The 22,401-nt window shown below is 45.4% G+C and overlaps 1 protein-coding gene across 1 annotated transcript in view; it reads left to right on the top strand.

Moving 5' to 3' along the window:
* Window positions 1-16,552, top strand: part of CDHR3 (cadherin-related family member 3) — a 38,786-nt gene extending 22,234 nt beyond the window's left edge. The window contains exons 12-19 of the mRNA XM_010003851.1: window positions 2,150-2,376; window positions 4,048-4,219; window positions 5,839-6,083; window positions 9,521-9,681; window positions 11,029-11,042; window positions 12,564-12,595; window positions 13,447-13,495; window positions 16,227-16,552. Of these exons, the coding sequence (XP_010002153.1) occupies window positions 2,150-2,376; window positions 4,048-4,219; window positions 5,839-6,083; window positions 9,521-9,681; window positions 11,029-11,042; window positions 12,564-12,595; window positions 13,447-13,495; window positions 16,227-16,552 (1,226 nt within the window). The remainder of the gene's footprint in view (window positions 1-2,149; window positions 2,377-4,047; window positions 4,220-5,838; window positions 6,084-9,520; window positions 9,682-11,028; window positions 11,043-12,563; window positions 12,596-13,446; window positions 13,496-16,226) is intronic.
* Window positions 16,553-22,401: the final 5,849 nt, after the last annotated feature.

The following is a 22,401-nucleotide window of genomic DNA, read 5'->3' as shown; positions in this document are numbered from 1 at the left end:
AAGCAATCAAATCCCACCTTCACCTTCATTTCTTCAACCTGACCAAGCCCAGCCTCATCAGTCTCTTCTTCTGTGACATCTTAGTGGCCCTTCCCAGCCTTTTTCCAATTTATTAGCATCTCTCTTTTACCTGGGCCCCCACTCTGGTCACAGGTAGCTTTTTGAGTGCTGAGCAGAGTGGAGCAGTCACTTCCCACCATGTGCTGGTAACACACTTGTTCACACAACTCCAGTATGCAGTCTCCATTTCTCCAAAGGTGCCCTGGTGGCTCAGGTATAACTTGTCCACCAAGGCCTGGGGTCCATTCCTGCAGAGCTGCTGCCTGCTCAGTCAATCCCACTCTGCCCTGACACATGGGCTTGTTCTGGCCCAAGTGCAGGACTTTGCATTTGTCTGTGCTGAGCTCATTGAGTCCTGTTGGCTCATAGCTCCAGCTTGCCAGGCCCCTCTGAATAGCATCCCTGTCCTCCAGCATGTCCAACACTGCCTTAGACTGCTTTTACTTACACATCTGCCCCAATGGCCACATCTTTGAGGAAGGTGTCCAACTGCACCACTGCATTTGAGTGGAATATGCTGAAGCTGTCCATGAAACTCCATTTAGCAGCCAGATAATCTATTATCTGCTTGAATTAATAAAAATATTCTGGCCAGGGCAGGCCCAAAGCATGGGTGAAGGTAGCTGTGACTATGGTCAGCAGACCTGTGGGCTTTATGGTGCTTCCGTGTCCATTTTTTTAAGCCAGGAGGCAGGGGGTTGGGGGAGAAAAAGGCATGCTTCAAGCAGCCCTGCCAGTCTGCCAACAACCTCCTCTCCCTTTCAATGGGCAAAGGAATAAGTCTAGGTTTCTAGCCCTAACCCTCATCTCTCTGTTTTCTTCCTTCTCTGGTAAGGAGGATCCTGCCAATGTCCATAAGTGTGCACAAATCTCTCCTGTCTGCCCTGTAGAGAGGCTGTCATCAGCTACTGCTGAGCTCAGCAAAGCTGCAGTGTGGATTGGGAGGGAGCTGCAGAGTCTGGGGAGGCTGAGGTGAGGGGCTGGCTCCTCGGGGGTCTGCCTGGCAGAGGGACCCTGGCAGCTTCCTGCAGCAGCCAAACTGCCAGGAAAGTGAGGAGGGTGAAGGGAGGACAAGAAGGCACAGGGCAGCAACTCAGCAGTCAGAGTGCCCCGACCTCCAGGTGTTCAGCACCAGTAGCCTGTTCTTGTCCAACTTTTCTTACTATGGTGCATGGATGAAGCTTAGCTTTTTACACCATTTCCCAGTGGATACGATGTAGTGGAGCTTGTGGCATTTCCTATTCTGTGTGTTTCCTCATATCATTCACATGTACCTTAGAAATATAATACCTGAAACCCATCTGTGACATGGATATGTCTGTAAACCTCTCTGTGTCCACTGTAAACCTTTGCTGGATACTGAGGTTATCAAGAGAAATGCTTTTGGGACCCAGACTGCCTTTTACTAGGAGCTGAGTTGATATTAACAGGGTGATATTGCTGTACCAAGCAGGAGCCAGCAGTTTGCAGTGGGGCTGGAGTTCACAGGGTCAGGAAAGAAAAAAACCAAAGCCAACCCTTCATTTACATCCTCCTTCTGTCTCACTCCCTGCATGTAGGCTGTGCATCCTGTGCATCCCTGGGTCACAGGGATGCATTCGATGCACTCAGCATTGATCCACTGCCTGCAGCGATGGGCATGCACAGTCCCATCCTTCTTGTCACATTGGACAGCACTGCCATTTGTAGGGCTCAGCACGAAGGTAATTCAAACTGCTTCTCAAACACCTCAGAAGGAACTGCAGAAATTGCTTCTCAAGGCAGACAGAGTCTGGCTCCTCCAACCAAGCCAGAGTTGGTGAGTGTTGGTGCAGGGCCAGGGTGGCCCTCAACACCAGTGCACTTCTCTTGTGGTTCTCAACAGGCTCCATATGTTTTGGTGTTTAGTGCTAGCAGACATGCCCATACACAGGTGAGCCACAGCACAGCATGTTGAACTAGTATTTCTCAGTCTTTGCTTTGCTTGTTCTGGGTGCAAAACTCAAAAATAAATCTTTAGTTCAGTTTCATCAAGTTTTTGGTCGGAACAAGTAATCTGCATTTCCTTTTCCTTAAAATGTTAATGAAATATGGATTTTCTGCCTCTTAGTTGGATCAAGCATTGGAAAAGTGATTGCCACAGACAAGGACTGGCCACCCAGTGCCATCACTTACTCCATTGTAGCTGGAGGAGGCACCAGAGATTACACAAATATCTTCTGGATCAGCCCAACCAAAGGAGATGTGAAGATTTTAGCTAGATTAGACTATGAAACAACTCAGAAACACATTCTCACAGTGCAGGCCTCAGACCAAGAGAAGACTGCAACAGCATCTGTGAGTAAATATTTCTCCCCTTTATCTACATTTTCCTCTCTTCCTCCTGACAAGAACAGTATGACATTGAGGCAAAGCACTTTGGTCTGCCAAAGGCAAGTCCACCCCTGCACAGAGCTTGGTTTTAGTCAGATGAAAGACGTTGTGTTCACTCAGTCTTGGTTTATTTCTTACAAAAAGGATTAAAGTAGTATTTTTTTGGTATTTTTAACTCTGTGGGGTTTGTTTGGCAGTCTTTTTGTCTTCATGTAGCTGGGCAATAAAATTGTTTCCTGTGTCCTAAACAATTTGAGGTACTCTGTATGGCTAAGTACTGGAAAACAGAAAAAGGACAGGGTCTTAAGGTGAGGTAAGGCAACCTAATTTTAGCCATACTTAGTGCCAAGTCCTTTTTGGACCTCGTGTAGTGCCCCTTGGCCCTCAAACATACTTTCCATTTTTTACATGACATTTTTTCACTGCAAAGTGCCCCAAAGTAAAGTGAGAATCATGTTGCAGCCTGTCAGACTTGTGTTTCCATAGGGTGGAACAGAGAGGATGTGCTGCATAACTCGGGGATGAGATATGGGTTTGGGCAGCCTTTTGGGTTGCCAGTACAGCTGTGCCCTCATGGCCTACTGGGCATGGAACCTCACATGTGCCTTCCCCTGAACATGATCTAGTTCTGTCCCCAGTGGTGCTATCTGGTAGGAGACAAGAGCATTCCAGGGACCATGGTAATATTAAACAGTAGGGCTGTGCTCAGGTTTGCCACCCAGATCTATTTTATTCAGAAGATAAAATACAGATGGTATATCCACAAAGTTATTTTACAAATCACTTCTTTCAAAGAATCCTGGTGTCCTTCACATACAGACTCCTTTTTACTCCTTTTCACATATTCTTCCTTGTGACTGCCTTACATTTGATTTTTGCCTGCCTGTTGAGGGTGGGGGATACCAAGCACCACCCCTAGAGAGGCTAAGTGGGAGGCACTTAATCTCGTTATCACCTATAATATTTCAAGGTGACGATTCAGGAAAATTAGCATCAGGAGCTTCTAATGATGAAAAGTTTATCTGTTGCCTGTTAAAGAACAAAAGACATTAGAGGAAAGAGCTTTGAGAAGGGCAACCTTTTTCTCTCAGTGAGCTAACCCCAGGTGACATAAAACACATCTGGTGCTCCCTGGGGTGCTCCCAGCCATGCAGAAGGCCATAACCAGCCTCACTGCAAACAGTCTGCAAGGAGTTATCCTTCCCTCCATGGATCATGCTCTGAATTATTATTAAATATGCTAAGAAGACTAAGTAATGACTGTGAAGCAATTTTGAGAGTTTTGAAAGAAAGTCTAATGACTATGTGGTACTATTATTATTTCTCATTCTTGCTCTGACACAATTCAGGTGGTTCAAATAGTCAGATGCATCAGCTCAAAACCCCTGTGGTTTTGGAAGATGGCTCAGGTTAAGGAACCTGTTCCCAGAGGAGCACTGATCACAAGAGGAACTGAAGCATAAATTATCATAGGCATTTTCTGGTAGAAACTAGACAGGAAGGGAGGTTCATTGCTCTTCCACTCCTGCTGATCAAAAGAGAAAAATGGGCAAAGCCAAACAGTTTCTGAAGTTAATAAAATTCTGGGTCAGTACAGTGGAGGGGCTTCAGCTTGCTATTGCTCTTGTCTTTCAGATAACTGTTAATGTTTTGGAAGTAAATGATGAAGAACCAGTTTGTTCACCCAATTTCTATTCCTTTCAAATCCCAGTCAGTTTAGCTGTTGGGACCAATATTAATGGCTTCAGGATTGAATGTCAAGATCGTGATTCTGATCCCAGGTCTTTCCGTTACACCATTACCGAAGGTACCGTGTCAGTGTATGAACTGGGAGCAGGACACAAATTAGTGAATGCTGATAGTTCACATTGATTTGTAAATAAAAATCTGTGCCAGTTTATGTGCTACTACTCATGGTGAAGTAGTTGTGACCTGCAAGTTCTGCATATCATTACTTTGCTGCTTACAAAAAGAGATGTCCAGTTGGCTACCGGTGCTGCTGCCTAGAATAATTCTCTTGCAAGACTGGATTGGCTACCACATTAATTAACTGTCAATTAATTATATAGTTGACAAGGACTTCAGAAGGATGAGGTGGAATGAAATGCAGGTTCAAATTTCCCTTCCAATTACAGCTGAGTAAATCTTCAGAAATGATGGTGGGTTCTGTTACTCTGCATACCCCACCTTTAGATGCTGATACAGTTCAAAACATTGAAGCAAACTTATATGTCCCAGGACCCTGTTATATGCATTAAAACCCCATTTTAAGAACATGTGTTTGAACCTAGTAATCAACAGCATCCACCTTGAGAACTGCAATGGAATGGGATGATGCTCGATTTCACAAAAAAGGGACTGCACTGTCTTGGGGCAATTCCTTTTTTTGTTGCTGAGGTGACTGCTGAGAAGGAAAGAGCAGATTGTTCAGGTGCCAGTAAGAAGCTGTGAGTGTAAAAAGAGAGAACCTCTGTCCTTTTGCAGCCCCTTAATGCCCTAGAGGAGCTCTGCAGCAGTGATACTTACACATCAGCTCACAGGCTGTGTTTTGGCTGTACAGACATGAGCTGTGCCATGGAGTTGGCCTCTGAGCCACAGAGTGGCCAATGGCCTGTTTTATGTTGTACATTAGATGTGGCCTTCAAGGTCACTTCAACTCTGGAGCTCTATGGGACAACAAGAGCCAAATCACACCTGGTGACTTTTCACCTCTCTGATCTCTCATGTGTGGTCTGTTTGGAGCCTAACAGCTGGGCCTGGCCTACCTGAAGCCTAGGCTGCCAGCACATCTCCAGCTGGACAGAAAACGGGGGCTGGGGAGCCAACATCTCTGAACTCCCCTCTCTGCATCCACAGTGCAGACAGTCCTGGAGCCAACTAATATCCCCCGAGTCCTTAGGTCTCTCTTTTAGGGGATCTGTTCAAAGGCCCCTGTCTCTTGGCAGAAGCCTCAGAGAGGGGGCTGGACTGGCCTCATGAGATGCTGATGGTGTTCATGTGGCCCAGGTGCCACAGTAGTGAAATAAGCCCAGCACTAGCACAGGACCCTCGCTCCAGCTGGGTGCTGCTGCCTCTGGGTGCTCTCCAGCCAGGAAGGACAGGTCATTTTGGTGACCTCTTGTGTGCCCTACAGCTGTGAAGTGTTTCCCCAGCCTTCTCTCAGTTGTGTCCCTGTAGAGGGTCTTATTCCATATTTTAATGCTTTTGTCCCTATATTGCTCTATGTGATTTCATATGATACCAGGAAGATTGAGGAGCCATTCTTGTCAATGATATCTCACTGCACAGGTGTATAGTGATCCACAGCAACTTGTGAACACAAACTGATCTTTTCTGCTTGTTCCACACATTCACTTTAATGTGAGTTTGCTTTTCTCTTTTATTTCTTTTTTTGGTACTGTTTTGTGGTTTTGCTACTGCCTGCAGGCAACATGAACAACCATTTCACATTTTCACCAAGTGCTGGATCCAACACATCTCGGCTGATTCTTGCATCAAGGTTTGACTATGACAGTGGACTTGATACAAACTGGATTTACAGACTGCGTGTTGTTATAACAGATGACAATTTACTATCTGCCAAGGACAAAACTACAGGCCTAGTTCAAACTGGAACGGTGTCTTTAAAGATCAGAGTTATCCCAAACCCAACTACTGTCATTACCACAACGGTAAGTTTGCTGAAATGTATGTCCACTTCTGTGGTTCTTTCATGGACAGCTCTCCATGGGAGTGAAGAAAATAGAGAAGATGGATGCAAAAGGAAAACAAAAACATAGGGTGGATCCAGTCCCAGGAAGTGCTGAGCCCAGTGCTCTTACATGGAAGCCAAAGGTGTTTAATGTGCTCAGTGTCATGAAGGATTGGTCCCAGGTACAGAGTCACGACATATGTTTTGTATTTTAGTTTCTAAAACAAAAAGGGCAAGTAGCCAAAGGCCCAGGCATGCTGCCATCAGCACGTAACTGAAAAGTTAAAGACTTTGGCAGCTTTATTAAAAAGGAAAGAGCAGGGGTTAACACTTGCTTAGAACCTTAAAATTACCTCATGCATTTTGCACTGCCTCTTTTTTTTATTCATAGCTATTCACTGCACCAGCTCCCTTGCACTGGAATGTGCTTCTGTAGTGGTGGGACACATTAATCTGTGGCTACCAAAGTTGAAACAAAGAAATCCTCACCACTTGGAAGGGTGAGAGTAAAAACCCTGAGCTGCCTGTCAGGAATTGAAGCAGCTGTGCACAGCCTCAGCACGTTGCTGAGGTTTCAGTGGGTTTCAGACAGGCAAAGCCAGAGGGGTGGGATGGGTCTTTCCTGATTTCCCTGCCCACATGGTGGTCCCTAGCTGAGCTGGGGAGCTGTCTGCACAGCTTTTGGCATCTGGGGTGGGATCTTATCTTGCAAAGCCTGTGGAGCTGTGGGTCTGTGTCCCAGTAATACAGTCTACTCCTCCACACCAGCCATCCCAGGTCAGCTCTGGCTCATCAATTTCATTTGGGAGCTGATTTCCATCAGGCAGATAGGTGCATGACGTGAGGAGAGCTTGCTTTTGTCCTGCCTGCAGAAGCAACCCAGCTCCGTTCCCATCCTTGTGGCAGTCACTGCCTTCATCCCTTGCTGCACTATCTCTCTGTCATCCAGACTCCCTCCATTTTCAGCCTCCCTGCAGATGGCACTGCACTTTTCTGCCTGACATGCAGTAATGAAAAGATGAGGCTGTTGGAGAAGGGGTAAAAGGGCTGTTCACTGTACAGTGGTCTGGGTCTGCTAGGAACTGCTGGGAACTGAGCCAGAACCAGGGGATCCTGCAAACAGCACATGCAAATGGAGGGGGCAGGTTGGATGGGGCTCTGAGCAACCTGGTCTAGAGGGAGATGTCCCTGCCCATGAAGGGGGGTTAGAACTAGATTATCTTTAAGGTCCCTTCCAAACCAAACCAGCCTATGATTCTATGATTCTGTGAAATCTGGACACTTTGCAATGAAAATACTTAAACCTATACTTGCAGACTGATTAATAACCCTGTTATTATCTAGTGCTCTGTTGGGAAGGAATAAATGGTTTTCTCACAACCTTCTCCACCCCCTACTTGAGGTGGAAATGAAAAGTTAAGCTGAATAACAAAACTTATTCTGTATTTCTTTCCCATGCTCCACCACAAATACAAATACAGTCTAGACCACATACCACAGCATTTAATCTGCCTCCCCAGAGATAGCTGCCTTCCACTTTCAGTCTGATTTCCAGAAGAGTACTTCCATTACAACAACTTCTCTCATCACTACTTGATGGAATATGACTATCACATTGGACTGTGGCTATCAAAGGTTACAAGCTGTTCAGAAGGGACAGGAGAGGAAGGTGGAGGTGTTGCTCTCTATGTAAAGAAGTGGATGGAGTGTGAAGAGTTGTCCCTAAAAAACAGCCATGAACAGGCTGAAAGCTTATGGGTGGGAATTAGGGATTGGGACAACAAAGAGAGCCTTGTGGTTGGAGTCTACTACAGACTGTCTGATCAAGTGGAGCCTATTGATGAAGCCTTCTCACTCCAGCCTGAGGAGACATAGTGATCACTGGCTCTGATGCTGCTGGGGGATTTCAACCACCCCAACATCTGTTGGAAAAGTAGCACAGCAAGCTGTAGGCAATCCAGGAGACTCCTGGAATGCCTTGATGACAACTTCTTAGGACAAGAAATTGACAGCCCTGCCTGAGGGGATGCCTTATTGGACCTGATGGTCACAAATGCAAGTGAACTCACCAGGGATGTTAAAGCTGAAAGCAGCCTGGGCTGCAGTGATCAGGCACTAGTGCAGTTCACTGTCCTAAGGGATAAGAGGCAGATGAGAAGCTTAGTCAGGACTAAATTTTAGGAAAGCAAACGTTTACCTCTTCAAGGAGTCAGTAGATAGGACTCCACAGGAAACAGCCCTCAGGGAGAAGGGAGCAGAACAGAGCTGGCAGACCTTTAAGGATGCTTTCCATAGAGTGCAAGAGATCTCAATCCCCAGGTCTAAGAAATCAGGCAAAGAAGACAAGAAAAAAGCGTGTCTGACTTGAGACCCACTGGCCAAACTAAAAGGCAAAGATGGAACTACACAGGCAGTGGAAGAGGGGACAGGTATCCTGGGAAGACTATAGGGACGTTGCCCAGTTGTGTAGGGACAAGGTCAGGAAGGCCAAGGTGCAGCTGGAGCTGAACTTGGCAAGGGATGTAAGGAAAAACAAGAAGGGCTTCTACAGGTGTGTAAACCAGGAAAGGAAGGTTAAGGAAAGTGCAACCCCCCTGATGAGCAACAGAGGGGAACTGGTTACGTGTCCAGTGCAGCTACTTGATGAATCAGATGCTGGAAGGCTGGTAGTGCAGAAAAGAAGCCCCATTATAAAAAGTCACTCATGGCTTCAGTCTCAGTGAGCATGGTGTGGTGGTGGTGATTATCTGAGAATTTCTGTATGGATTTGCTATACCTATTTTTTTTTGCAAGGTTAAGTAAGATACTTTAAAGGTATGCTCAAACAGGAAAGAAATAATACCCTACTAAATTTAGTATAGAATAAGATTTTAAATGTATTACAGAAAACTGAATAAAAACTTCATCAGAAGATCAAAACTAATAGTACCACACTAGGTGTTGACCTAGGTAGAGCAAATAAGCAATCTCTTATCAGTGTGAGGATAGTTTAATGATGGGACCCTAATGAATGAGTTGCTGACATGCCAGCTCAGAGCCGCATCTCCTGGCACTCAGAAAGATGTGGGAGATCACAACTGCTCAGGAAGTTTATTTTTCCCTTTTGGAACAAGTCACTGGGATTAAAAAAGGAGTTTAATTTCTTTTTATGCAATAACCCAATTCCTCAGGGTTCATCTCCTCTTATGAAAGGGGCCAAATGATCAATGCAGTGATGACGACCTACTTCCAGCTTTGCCTTAGGTAACAGGCACATGGGATGAATCACTGTCTCCAGGAGACACTGCCTCCCTCTGCCCATCATCTGCAGAGCCCCAGGGCAAGGGTGGGCCAGGTGCTTCAGTGCAGAAGCCACTGATGTCAGTAACCCCCCCAAGTACACAGCCTTGAGAAACTCTTCCTATCTTGTTTTAAAAGCCTGGCTTCACTCTGGTGACGAGGAGGGAAAACCTGTACTCTGAATCAGCCTGGTACGTGCCGTTCGTCCTCACCCTCGGCAGTTTGCTGCTCCTGGGCCTGCTGGGGTACCTGGGGTTCCTGCTGGTCGCCTGGCTGCGCTCCCGCCGCCCCACAGCCCGGTGAGTCCTCCCAGCTGGCACACTGGGGGAGCATCCAGGAGCACCTGGCAATGACAGAGATAACAGTAATGAAATCCGTCTCCTGAGCATTTTGTAGCAGCCTGCCCTCCGCTGCAGTAAGTGGTATTACCTGCTGCAAAGGTATTAGCTGTTACTGATAGGAAATCAAGTGAAAATATGCCAATGGAATTTTGTTTCGTGGCTTTACTAACAGCCTAACAAACACACTGGATGAAGGTAGCTGTGGAATTAGCAACCATGACCTCTAAAGGCAGCTACACTCCAGAGGCACGGTCAGACTCTGGGCCTGACTGTGTTTACCAAAAGTACAAACATTTGTGGTTGTATTTGGCGCCCACTCCAGGGAAGCTCCCATCTAGGTGGTTACCTGATGCATATTTCTCTTTCTCAGCTATGGATCCCAGAGTCTTTTCCAAACCTTGGTGCTCATGCCAGATTCTTTGATCAGCAAAACTCCTGCAGATTTCCTGGAGTTTTGCCCAAGCCCATTGCAAGGCTCTGTCCCATAAAGCTTCAAGGGCTTGTGCTTGGCAAAGTCATGGAAGCACCTGGAATGGGCTCCAGTTCATTGTGGGAAGTGGCAGAGATCACCACTGGCTGCTTTCTCAGTGGGCTGGAGCCTCTAAATTGACATTTTACTTCATAAAACAAAGATAGATGCTCTTTAAGTGGACTGGGATAAAAAAAAAAACACAACAAAAAAAGGATTTCTGTAAGTATTCTCAGGACTTGGACTGAAAAATAGCAGTTATAATAAATATAAAGAGGTAATCTATGATTATAATTCAAATGATGTGTGCAAGGAATTTAGCAATTTCTGATAAAAGTGACAAATTAATCTAGCAGCATATAGCTTGGCTATTGCTATTATATATTAACAGAGCAGGTGACTCTTTGGGAGCCAGGCTCTCTCATTAAAAAATGTCTATATTTTCAAAACTATCTATAACCTTTCAAATATTTAAAAAGCTATTATCTGAGCACATCAGATAAAAAAATAAATAAATTTGACCTTCCTCCAAGGATTGAACAAAAGAAAAATATTCTAAAATATATTTTTCCAGATGCTATAAGTCCATAATGCTGTTATCAATCAGACTTCTATTTTTTAAAATATCATCCCTCCTTGGAGAGGTGTTACAGCAATGCTGAGGGTGTTTTCCTGTTTGGGTGCAGCATTACATGATGTGGGCTTTCAGAAAAGGCAAAACCAGAAACTACACAAATTAAGCAAATCCCAGAACTCAAAAGAACAAAGTATGGTATTTTTCGTGTAGGTAAAAGCATGACATTTGTTAACTACACTCTTAATCTTTTTCATTACAGGATGAACGCTCCAGGTGTGTACCTTTTTTCTATATTTTAATACTTCTCAACAACACCTTGTTTACAATTCAGCATGAAGTTTGTGAATCTATTTCTAGACACATAAATTCGACTCAGGACAAGCTTACTGAGACTAAGTAACCCTGAGTGGTTATTGGAGGCCTGCCTAAGTGATCTCATGATAGTTTTGGTCTTCAGATCTATTAACAATTAGGTAAAAAACAAATTCTGTGTAGTCTGGTATTCTGTCACGGATGCTAAAGAATTACTGTATTTTTCAGGTGCAATTCATACCCTGTCTGTTACAAACCAATCCATTCCCTCTTCAGCACCTTCCAGGGCCTTCTCCATTCCAATTCCTTGTTATCTAATCCCTTGATTTCTTCCTTTGACACCATTACTTCATGTATCTCAAGCTTTATTTTAAAGTATCGGTGCTTTTAAAGGGGTTTGCACACCTTAGCAGAATTACATGCTGCACATTAAAAAGTAGGTGTTTTTTAGGCAGTCTTGTTTATTTTAGTCCCGTCAGCTTTCTGGTAGGAAGCTGGGCTCATATGGGCTCAGTAAGACCCTGCTTTTATAACTCCCTACCCTCAGTCAGTGAATCCCAGCTTGAACAAAAGCCACATGATTAACAAGACCCAACAAAACTAGCTGTTATCCTGGTTGCCCAATTTGAGACATTTCATCAGTGGCTGGTTGCCAAAAAACAATGGGTACTTGGTGCTTTCTGAAAAACTGGTTCCCAAATGCTGGGCAGCAAGGGCCAGACAGAACAGGTTTCCCATCCGTGCTCAGGTTCAGACCCAACTGCAGCACTTCAGAGTATTGCTTGCCTGGCTGTAAAGCCCGTTGGTGGCCCAGCACACAGTTCTCCAAAGGAAGGCCATTAAACAAATTGGCAAGGAGTGAGAAAGACAAAATCATAGCAACTGCTTGGGTGTCATCCACAAATCCGTGCTGTCAAGACGCCCATGGCACTGCTGCTGTATTTGTTTGCATGTGGGATGAGTTAATAGTGTGGTAAATTCACACATACCCAAACTGTTCTTCAATCTGAACTCTACTCGACTGGATCTGCTGCACTTCCCTGTTTTGTCTCCAAGCACATGTTTGAGTGCACATGCTTTGCAACTACAAAGATTCATGGGAAAAACAAAATATTAAAATCTACATTTATAGCTCAAATATCCCCAAAGGTGAATTTCTATATCTGTTCATATTATTTAAAAAGGAAAATTTGTTAAAGAAACCATTGTTGTGTATTCTTTACTGAAGAAATAAGATTTTTGAAGGCTAAGCTTTTAATTAGTCATTGGCAACTATGGATCCTTACGCCAAAACAATATGAAGGAGTTTGCTTTTCAAATAGTATGGGGGATCAGTCTTCAAGAAGAAACCAGTCTCATTTGAGATGTCTCAGAAGCTGAGTACCAAGACTGTAGATTTGTTTGAGGAAATCCAGGCTTTAGAGTCTATAGTCACTGTCAGAAAGATATGACTATTTACAATGTATGTTTTCCTTCCTGTAGAAAAGAAGAAACCTAAGAAAGAAGTGGTTGTGGTAAGTATTGCTGGCCTCAAAACATAACCCAGTTTTGCCCAGCTCCATCATAAAAACGATAGATGAGGACAAAAGGATTGCCCCAAATGCAAAACACTCCAGTGCCCCAGATGGCCTCTGTGTTTGCAGGCACCTCTCTGGGTGTCAGGGGCACTCACCTGGCCCCTTGCTTCCAAGTGCGGAATTCTCCAGCCTCTCTGGCAGCTCTGGATTTGGGACCAGAGAGGCTGTGCCTGGAGCAGTGACAAGGTGACTCACTGCAGCCACAGAGGCAGGATGACAAGTGCCCCAGCTTCATTGATGGCTGATGGCAACATTGTGCTGCTGAGACACCTCTGAGCTGTGCAGGGCCTGTCTGCCTGCAACCAGCCAGGCACACAAGTGTACTGCAAAGAGTTTGGCCTTCATAAGCTGCATGCAGCAAAATGATGTCTTCACTTCCACTGTAACAGATGTTTCTTTGCTCCCAGATCTTGAGGCTCCTTCCTTTTTCATAGTCCTAATAGCCTAAAGGCTGCAAGGCACCCTCATTAGTGTACATTCCCCCTCCCCCAAGTTCTTTTGAGAGGGGATTCCTGAGCCTCCTTCAGATGGAGGTGACCCTCTGGTGGTTACACATGTGGAGGCATTTAGCTTGTTAGACCTTCTTAATTCTCCTTGGACCATCCAGTGGCAACACCCTACACCACAAATGGCTTTTTTTGCCAGTTTTGATCAAACGCAGCCTAAAGAAACACTATATGAAGGTCCTACAAATCCACCTCCATCCATGTGGATCACTGTTTCCAAGTCACTGCTCCTTACTTTAACAAATTCACAGGATTCATTTCACATTTTGTGTCTCTTCACAGACAATGACAAAGCTAAACACTGTCTTTGATGGAGAAGCCAGAGACCCAGGTAATAAAAAGCAATTAACATTGGATATGAATATTTGGCTGGAAACAAACTAGATTAGTTGATTTAAATATGTTTTGACATTTGCTTTTCATATTTCATGTTTGCTGTTTCCAAGGAGAATGGGAGCTCTGTTTCACAGATAGTGAAACCCAAGACAGTGCCCCCTAGTAACATTTCTAATGGTAGAATATCCTGATGGCCCTTGAAAGCACGTGTGTGATGGCCAGATTATTCACCACTGCTCTGCTAAACCTACATGGACGGCTCTGGTATAGGAAGGTGGGAGGGAAGGCAGAATTTGCTGCAAGCCTCCTGCTCTGGGGATGTCATGGCTACATGGTTCCACTCTTCCCATGTCTGGGAACTGGCCAGAAGATTAATGTGGCTGCAGATCTACTGGTTTACTCTCTTAAACCTCTCCTTGGATGCAGGGTTGGTGGGTGAGTTCCTCGCTCCCATACAAACCTCCTCCCTCACAGCAACTTGAGCATTGCTTGTTGGGAAGGAAAGGGAAGACCATTTGCTTTCAGATACAGTTGTGGTGGTATCAGCTGAGTGTGTCACCAGAATCCAGCTGTGCTATCTCTGAGCACATCTGATGAACCAGCTGGGAAAAGTTAAATTAAGAAAAACCAGGATGACTACAAGGTGTAGTGCTTGTCCCCTTCCCCAGGTGGCAGCCACTGTTCTCTGCAGCAGGGTTCATGACAGAAATATATGTTTTTCCTAAAGGTTGATCCGCCTTACCTCATCCTTCTGAAACCCTGCCAGAGTCCTGCACCATGATGCCTGGGGGGCCTGGTAAAATGTGACAGTGAAAATAGGTCTTTAACAAATAGATCTGAAAATAGGTCCAAAACAATAGGTCTAAAAATTACCCAGAAGAAGGGAGGCTCGCTTCAAGGCTTGGATTTTTCTGGCCAAATTTCTACCCAAGTGCCTGTAGCTTGTGTTTCTTATTAGCTGGCTCAGAGCTGCTGAATGCTGTGAGCTAATGGGAAACACTAGGCACAGGGATACTTCAGTAGAGTTTGGGGGAACAAACGTGACCCCACTGCACCATTAAGCCCATCCACATGGCCGGTTTGGTCCAGATCCAAGCCCACTTGCTATTTATAAAGAAAGGGTGGGATGGGCTCCAAAGTCCCTGCTTTCTCCCTCTGTAACTGCATGTGAAATAGATTACACATAGGTATTCTCTAGGCTGCTGCACAAGCTGCTTCCCAGTGTTTTTGCAGGACAGGTGGTGCCTCCTTTCCTCAGCAAACCTGACCACCGCAGACTTACAGATCTCTGAGCCCACCCAAAACCAGAGCCACAGCATCTGTGTCACGCCTGACACAAACACGAAGCTACAACACAGCTTTGTGCTGTCAGCAGAGAAAACTGCTCCCTGCTCTTCCCCCCTCCCCTCCGTGGCTCATTCCAAACCTTAGAGGATCAAGTGCCGGCAGTTTGGAAATGAGATTTAATAGTTCCCAGGACATCTGTGAGTATGATTAGGAGGGATTGTCAGGAGCTGCTTCCTGATCTGGGCTGCTTTAACATGCCTGTCCGTGAGCAGTTGAAAAAAATGACATAAAGAGATCCAGTTTCATCTTTAATTGCTCAAATTGTGTTAATGTGTCAGAAACCATTAATTCTGATACAAAATATAACATGTAGTGACACCACCCTTTATTTTCAGACTTTAATGGTCTTTTTGTCTCACATTATTAATGTGAGACACACAAGAAGTGCCATGATAGGTCCTGATTCTCTGTCTGTTTAGCAAGAGACAGTGATTTAGACTGTGAGGCAACCACTCTGGATGCATGTCAATTTTTCCACCTATCTCTAGGTAATAAATGAACTGAAGAAGGTAAGTGCTTTTAATGTACAAGTAGTAATAATAATGAATAACACTACTATTAATAATAATATTAGTAATAATAATGTACAGGTAATGTACCCCTAACATCTGAAGAGGGCCAAAATATTTCTAACAAGAAAAGGTAGCTATAAGTGCTGAACAACCCACATTTAACAATATTTTATATATATGAGGGAAGCATGTACTTGCACAAACATGAAATAATATTTCACTCTCTTAATGACAATGTGCACAGCAAGCCTAGAGGAAAGCGTGTTGTGCACATGGAGAACCACTACATACAGCCAAAACTCGTTGGGGCTCCCAGATCTCCAAATATTCGGTCAACCTAGATGACCTGACATGGTCTGGAAGATGTATGTAGCATATGATGCTCCTAACAGGTTTTTCTACCTCCAGTAGGCAACTCTACTGGAAAAAATAGGCACAGGCACATAAAATGGCCTTACTCAGCATGGCCAAAAGCTTTGGGAATGTTAATCCTAACAACCAAGGACTTTGGCTGTGTTTGGCTGACCATGTTAATGCATGGTATCTGTAACTTGGATAGAAGTACACGGTGATAAGAAGGTCCCTTTATTTAGAATAGGAATGTTTTGAGTATTCATATTCCCAGAACTGTAGAGCCAGTTTTTATACTGATAGAACAGATTGTCCCCTGAGCAGCCACCACGATGCCCAGGTCCCCACACTCACTTGTGGGAATAAGACCTTCCCTCTCTGGGCTGCCTCCCTAACTCAGCTTATTTTCCAGGTCCTTCATGTTTCTCATTTGAACCCCATACTGAGGAGAACTGTCATGTCCTAATCTGCTAAAGCAGGAATTATTTTAATTAGTTGTCTTCTCTCCCTTGCAAGTTACTGGCAAAATGTATGAATTCAATACACGGTCGGGTGCCCGGAGGTGGAAGAAGAGCAATGAGCCCCTTCAGGCAGCACCAGCCACGCAGGTAACACCCAGTGCCACAGATGATAGTGGCCAAGGGACAGAGAGAGAAGAGGCACCAAGCAAAAAAGAGCCTTCAGAGAAGAGGAGAGAGCTGACTGCAGAGACAAAACCAGCTGCCAAGCCCCCAGCAGGGCAATCAGAAACACCAGGTCAGGATAGGCTGAGATTCCAAAAGCAGAAAGAAGAGACTGAGGACAGGGGGTTACCCTCACCAGCCCCCCAGGACAGATACTGACCTCCTCTCCCAAAATGAACACTGTGTTGCCATTAAGACAGCCTTAAAGCGAGTGCATGAGACTCCACGTAGCTTCCAAATGACCCCTGCTCTGAACAGCCACAGAATCAGATGTGGTTTTATATATATGTATCTCTCAGCTGCAAAACACAATGTGGCCATTGTTGGGTAAACTGGACCCAAAGGCAGGACGAAGCCAGACTCATCTTTGGCAGGTGCGGTAAGAGTGGGAGAGAAGGGGAGGACATGAAAGGGGAGAAGAGGAAATGAAAGCAGAGTCATGGACAGAAGCTGCTGCCCACTGCTCCAGGGCTACAGCCACTGGCAGTTGCCTCCTGGATAAGCTCTGAGCACCCAGGCTGAGACAGCCACATCCTCAGACTGCCTCTGGGGCAGTGTACACGTGGGCACTGTTCCTCTCCTGTCTGTGCTGAGCAGCAGAATGGGAGTAAAGCACATCTGGGTTGGAAAGTTGGCTGGTAAAAGAAAAAAATACTTTATTTTCTTCAGTATTTTACTTCAGCCCTTCTTTGCCCTCCCATCCTGCTGTAGAAAAGACCATTGCTTGAGAGCAGTTTTGGAGTGGAGAGAACCCACAGCTTGTTATGGTATCTCAGGCTGCCATGTCAACACTTTCAGCTTATCTTTTGCACACGAGCTGCACGTAATATCTTCACCTTTGGTGTTTCCTCTGACATATTTAATGCTTTACAGAATCAAGTGGAACGTACTCAGAAGAACAATGACAGTAAAAAATGGAGTGAAAAAAGCTTTTCTGACTGTGGGCATGTATAAGTGTTTTCTAAGAACTTGATATAACACATGCAAACCCTGCAAGATTTCAGGAAATTATTTTAATCTGAAGAAAACTAATTATAAATGATGACTTAATACTCCACATCTTGGCCTCTTTTTCTTTCCTGATTACAAATAATTTTTGTGGTGGCAATGGACTGCTTTCAGGTGGCAAAAGAAAACAGTTTAAGTTGAGCAGGGACAGTCAATGAAGATTTTATCCAATGTCACGTACAGTGTTTTTTGTCATACAACAGAGGACCTGGATGGAGAGGCTCAGGGTAATGTCACTAAGCTTCTTATGCTTTACAAAACCACTGTCATAGTGCTGCAACTCTTTCTTGTGCTCCAAAGGAGCAGTTTGGCTCAGGAACAATTTCCCTTACAAACACTTAATGCCTTCAGTCAAATACCATTTCACTGCACAATCAGAAACCCAGTGTGTCATGGACACCACAATGATAGAGACAGGAAAGAACTCACTAAGCATGTTATCAGTTTACTCTGTCTATTGTGGTTGTTAACAGTGTTGTTTGACTCTCCAGTACTAACAGGACTAGCCACAACTTCAGAGCTCCAACCCACCATTGTTTGCATTAGTTTGCTGTTAATTTAATATATTTCTATGCAGGTGGTTTTCCAGTGACATAGAGAAATTCTCTGGCAACTGCTAGTACTGCTGTAAATCCGATCTTTCTATCACTGACACCAACCTACCCACAGGCACACTTGGCAGCTACAAACATTAATGCTTAGTTACCTCAAGAAGTTAACAAGTTAACTGCATAGTTTTCATGACAGGAAGACACACAGGCTTTTATATTTTCTCCTGGATATTTCTCTAGGGCAGCCACTCTGCTTCCTCAATTCCTCTTGCTCTACTTTAGTGATTAAGAAATATTTATTTATTTATTAAGAAGAGGCAGAGGCAGGGTGTAGCTTCAGCCAGAAAACCTGGAAAGAGATGAATGAAAACTCATCTTTCTTTATGAAAGATGAGTTCCTGCTGCTGAAATGCACAAACTTCTTTCCATCATTCTAAGGAAAACTTACCCCAACAGCAGTGTAACAGAGTATCACAGCATGCTCTGAAGAGCCATGTATGCAAACACATTGTCACAGCCAACACTGCTGGTGCTGCAGCCCCACAGCTGGCCAACAGCTGGGTGAAAAGCAACTACCCTCGTAGTGGTGCTTGCACACTCTAAGCTCTGAACAACTGACAGCTCTGAAAATAGGATCTAAGAGCTACCAGATCTAAGAGCTAATGCTGCCCAGGATGCTTCCATCCAGTTAAGGTGATTTTTTTTTTTTTGGGGGGGGGGGTTTAGCCAAGGTAAGGGATCTTGTGAGTCCCATGCCACTTGCTGCCTGAGGAAACAAGAGTGCTGACCACAAAGCACAGGTACGTCCCTCCTTATTCATGCTTTTGCTTCAATATGTGCAGTGCTGAACTCCAGCTCAAATTAATTTTTCAACTTAATTTTAAGCCTTATTTTGGCCATGTACAGAACTACTTTCCTGCCTTGGGATCTACAAAATCAAGGAATAACAAGGTTTTATTGGGGCATCAGCTTTATGCAAAAACAGCAAAATTTTTCTATCAGCTGTCCCTACTACTCCTGACTTTCCTCCCTGCAAAGGAATAAAGAATGAACTCAGGTCTCACTGAGTTCAGGCACAGCCATTCATTTCTTTGGCTTGCCCTTGGTAGAGCAAAATCAGAGAAGACAGAACTGACCCAGATGTACACTTATGGCATATCGTATGGAACAATATATTAAGAAGATACCTTGGATATATGTGAAAGAAAAAGATATTGTTTTATAAAACAGATTATAATGCATGGTGCAGTATAGCTGTAAATGTTAGAAACCTCATCTAACTGCTAAACCAGCTTTTGTGCTTTTTTCATTCAGAAGTGCCTTGGAGAACACAGATTCAGTGTTGAAAACTGCCACTAGATGGATTGAGAGCAAGGACTAAGTGCAGACTCTAGACAATACAAACCTTTAATTATTAGAACAATTAGCTCAGACTGTGAGGCCTTTCCATCTTTGAAGACTTCAGAAGCCAAGAACAGCTGCTGTGTGCTGTACAGGGTCAGAACAGATGATGGGAACAGTCTTCAACAGCTGTGTTAGTCTCTGTGCATGTTGTTACAAGGTGTGAGCTTTGGTGCCATTTATTTTAGAGTTGATGACACTGCTAGATCAGCTGAAACTAGAAGAGAAAGTAAAGTGCCTGGTGGTTCAAGCAGCATGTCTGTGGGCAACGGTTCCTGACCCTCCAGCTGCCTGTTACATGTTAAGCATTAATTTTACCCAAAGTCTAAATAACGAAAAAAAATCAATCAATGTGGGTTCTGCCACAGCTTTGGATTGCTCTGTCTCCACCCATTACACATCTCTGAAGTGCTTTGAGACCTTTGGATGTACTTTGCTCTGAAAGTTTCAAGAGTGATCATAAAATAGCACAGGTTACCTCTGACTGGCTTAAGTTCCCCCAGTAGTTCATGTGTGATTCTGTTACTGGTTCTTGCTTTTCTCCAAAGTGAATGTACTTCTGCTGCATAGATGATCTGCCTTCAGGTTGGCATTACACACAGCACTTGATAAACATTAGAAGTCTCAGCTTCTGGACATCTGATTTTTTTTTTTGTCTCAAGGAATGTAATAGTGCTGATACTGTATTTGTTTATGGTCACCAAGAGACCTACACAGGAGAACAGTTCCAGTAATGGAGAATGTCTGCCCAGGAGGCTGACACTATGTGACTGCTTACTAGGAGCAGGAGACAGGGCTTGGACCCCCTCAGAAAAGGAGGGTCAGACAAGGTAAACAGTTCTCCTAAGCAAAGACTGGCTGCTAGGTTATTTTATGAGACCTGGATTGCAACACCACAATGGAAATAACATTTCAACAGCAAGCAACCCCAGCTGTAATTCCACATGACCTGGTTGATTCCTCAAACACAACAGGCCCTTTGCAAGGCTCGAGCTGAAGGGCTGAACACAGGCTTGGTGCCTGCTGGGCTTCACCCACACGTGCCATGTCTGAGCTAGTCACTGCAAGCTCCCCATGTAGTCACTGGGGAGAAAGAGACAGCTTGCAGGTGACTTACTGCATAGCAGACATCTGTCTAGAATAGATCAGATGAACTGTGCCCCAAAAGCAGCTCTTCCTGGCTGGCTAGATGAGATAGCAATGCCTACACACCAGACATGCAACGGCAGATCAGCCGAGTCTCAGCCCAGCTTGCCCAGGTCTGTGCCACTGCACCAGTGCCCAAGGAAGCTGAAAACCAGCAGGAAGCTGAGCACAGAGGTCAGCCTGGCTCTGCTGCAGCCTGCTCAGATCCCAAGAGGAGATGGGGCATCACTCATGCTTTGTTAGCACTCTGAGGTCTGGAGGCTGCTTTCTGGGACCTGCCTTTGGGGTCATTCCATATCTGGAAGAACATAACAAGATATGCTGGAAAGTAGCCATGTAGAAGAGCATGGTCCTGGCCAGGAGATTGAAGAAGACAAATATAAGATTCAGTGAGTTTCTTCAGCAAGCTTCATATTACTGACTGAGAAGCACACTTGAAAAAAAGAGATTAATAGATCTTATTCTGAATGTTATTCAGGGATGCCCCTACTCTGCAGTTCTCTGGTACCAAACTCCAGCTGTTGCAGGTCAACACACCCCCCTGGTATTTGACTTTGAGGCAAGGTGATTGCTTAGCTTCCAGGGCTTGACAAAAGCAGTTGGTGAATGACACGGGCAGGGCAAGGCTCAGTCCAGCCATGCAGTTGTGTCTGATTTTTAGTTCCTTCCTGCAGATACAAGCTGAGGCCATGCAGACAGAAGCAGCAGTGTGGTGTTTGCACAGGACCTGCCTGGATCAGCTCCAGCAGGCCCAGCACAGTCAGCCCTCACCTCACAGCACCCTGCAAGCCATGACAGCAGATTGTCCCAGAGGGGCTGCACATATCCCACTGCAATGAACCTCAGGGAGGGACTGTGAACTGGTGATCATGTAGGCAGCAGAGCTGGAGGGCCCACAAGCTGCTAGGTCTGCACATTTGGCAGAGCTCTGGACATGGCACCCGACAAGGGCCAGGCAGGCTGCCAGGACAACACATGCATGTCTGGCCACACAGGCCCCAGGGGAAGGAGAAGCAGGAGCATCCTCTTTGCTGGCCTGATCCCAGCTTGCTCGAGCCATCTCTCTTCTTCTGTAATTACTAAAAGCAAAGAAAGGGTCTCTGCCATCTGGTTAGTGATCAGTCAGCTGAGGACTCTCACCAGGGCTTCTGGGCACTGCTGGCAAAAAGTAGGGTGGCAGGTGATATGATGTACTGTATACAGGGAAACCGAGGCACGGGCTTGTCTATGGAAGCAGAACTGCAGCACATCTGAGTGTCCCAGGCTGAGCTCTGCAGCTGGCAGCTTGCACAGGCACTCAGAGTGGTGCCGGGTGCTCCTGCTGCAGCTCTCACTGAAGCCCCCAGAGCAGAACAGTGTCTGGAGGAACCAGCTTCGTGCATCAGCAGGGAGAGCTCCAAGGGCTGTCCCAGTGGGATGGGAGCCCAAAGTCACCCATCAGGCCAGGGACCTAACAGCTAAAGAAAAGCATTTTTCTTCTGAGCAGCAGCTGAGGGGACTGGGGCTGTTCAGCCTGGAGACAAGAGGCTGAGGGGAGACCTCGTCCCTCTGTAACTACCTGAACGCTGTGTCAAGGGGGGTTGGTCTCTTCTCCCTCGGAAGAAGTGACAGGACAAGGGGAAGCGGCCTTAGGTTGTGCCAGGGGAAGGTTAGATTGGGTATTAGAGAAAATGTCTTTCCTGAAAGGGTTCTCAGGCCCTGAAACTGAGGGAAGAGCAGAGCCCGGGGAAGCGGCGGCGTCACCGTCCCTGGAGGGATTTGAAAGGCACGCAGGTGCGGTGCTCGGGGATGGGGCTCAGCGGGGACTCGGCAGCGCCGGGTTAGCGGTTGTTCCCGGTGGCCTCAAAGGTCTTTCCCACCCAAAACGATTCCATGATTCTGGGGTGCGAAGCCGCCCCCCCC

The sequence above is a fragment of the Chaetura pelagica genome, unplaced genomic scaffold (assembly GCF_000747805.2).
Source record: "Chaetura pelagica isolate M959 unplaced genomic scaffold, ChaPel_1.0 scaffold1048, whole genome shotgun sequence".
Lineage (NCBI taxonomy): Eukaryota > Metazoa > Chordata > Aves > Apodiformes > Apodidae > Chaetura > Chaetura pelagica.
The sequence above is the reverse complement of the archived record's forward strand: the minus strand, read 5'-3'. Positions and strand labels throughout refer to the sequence as shown.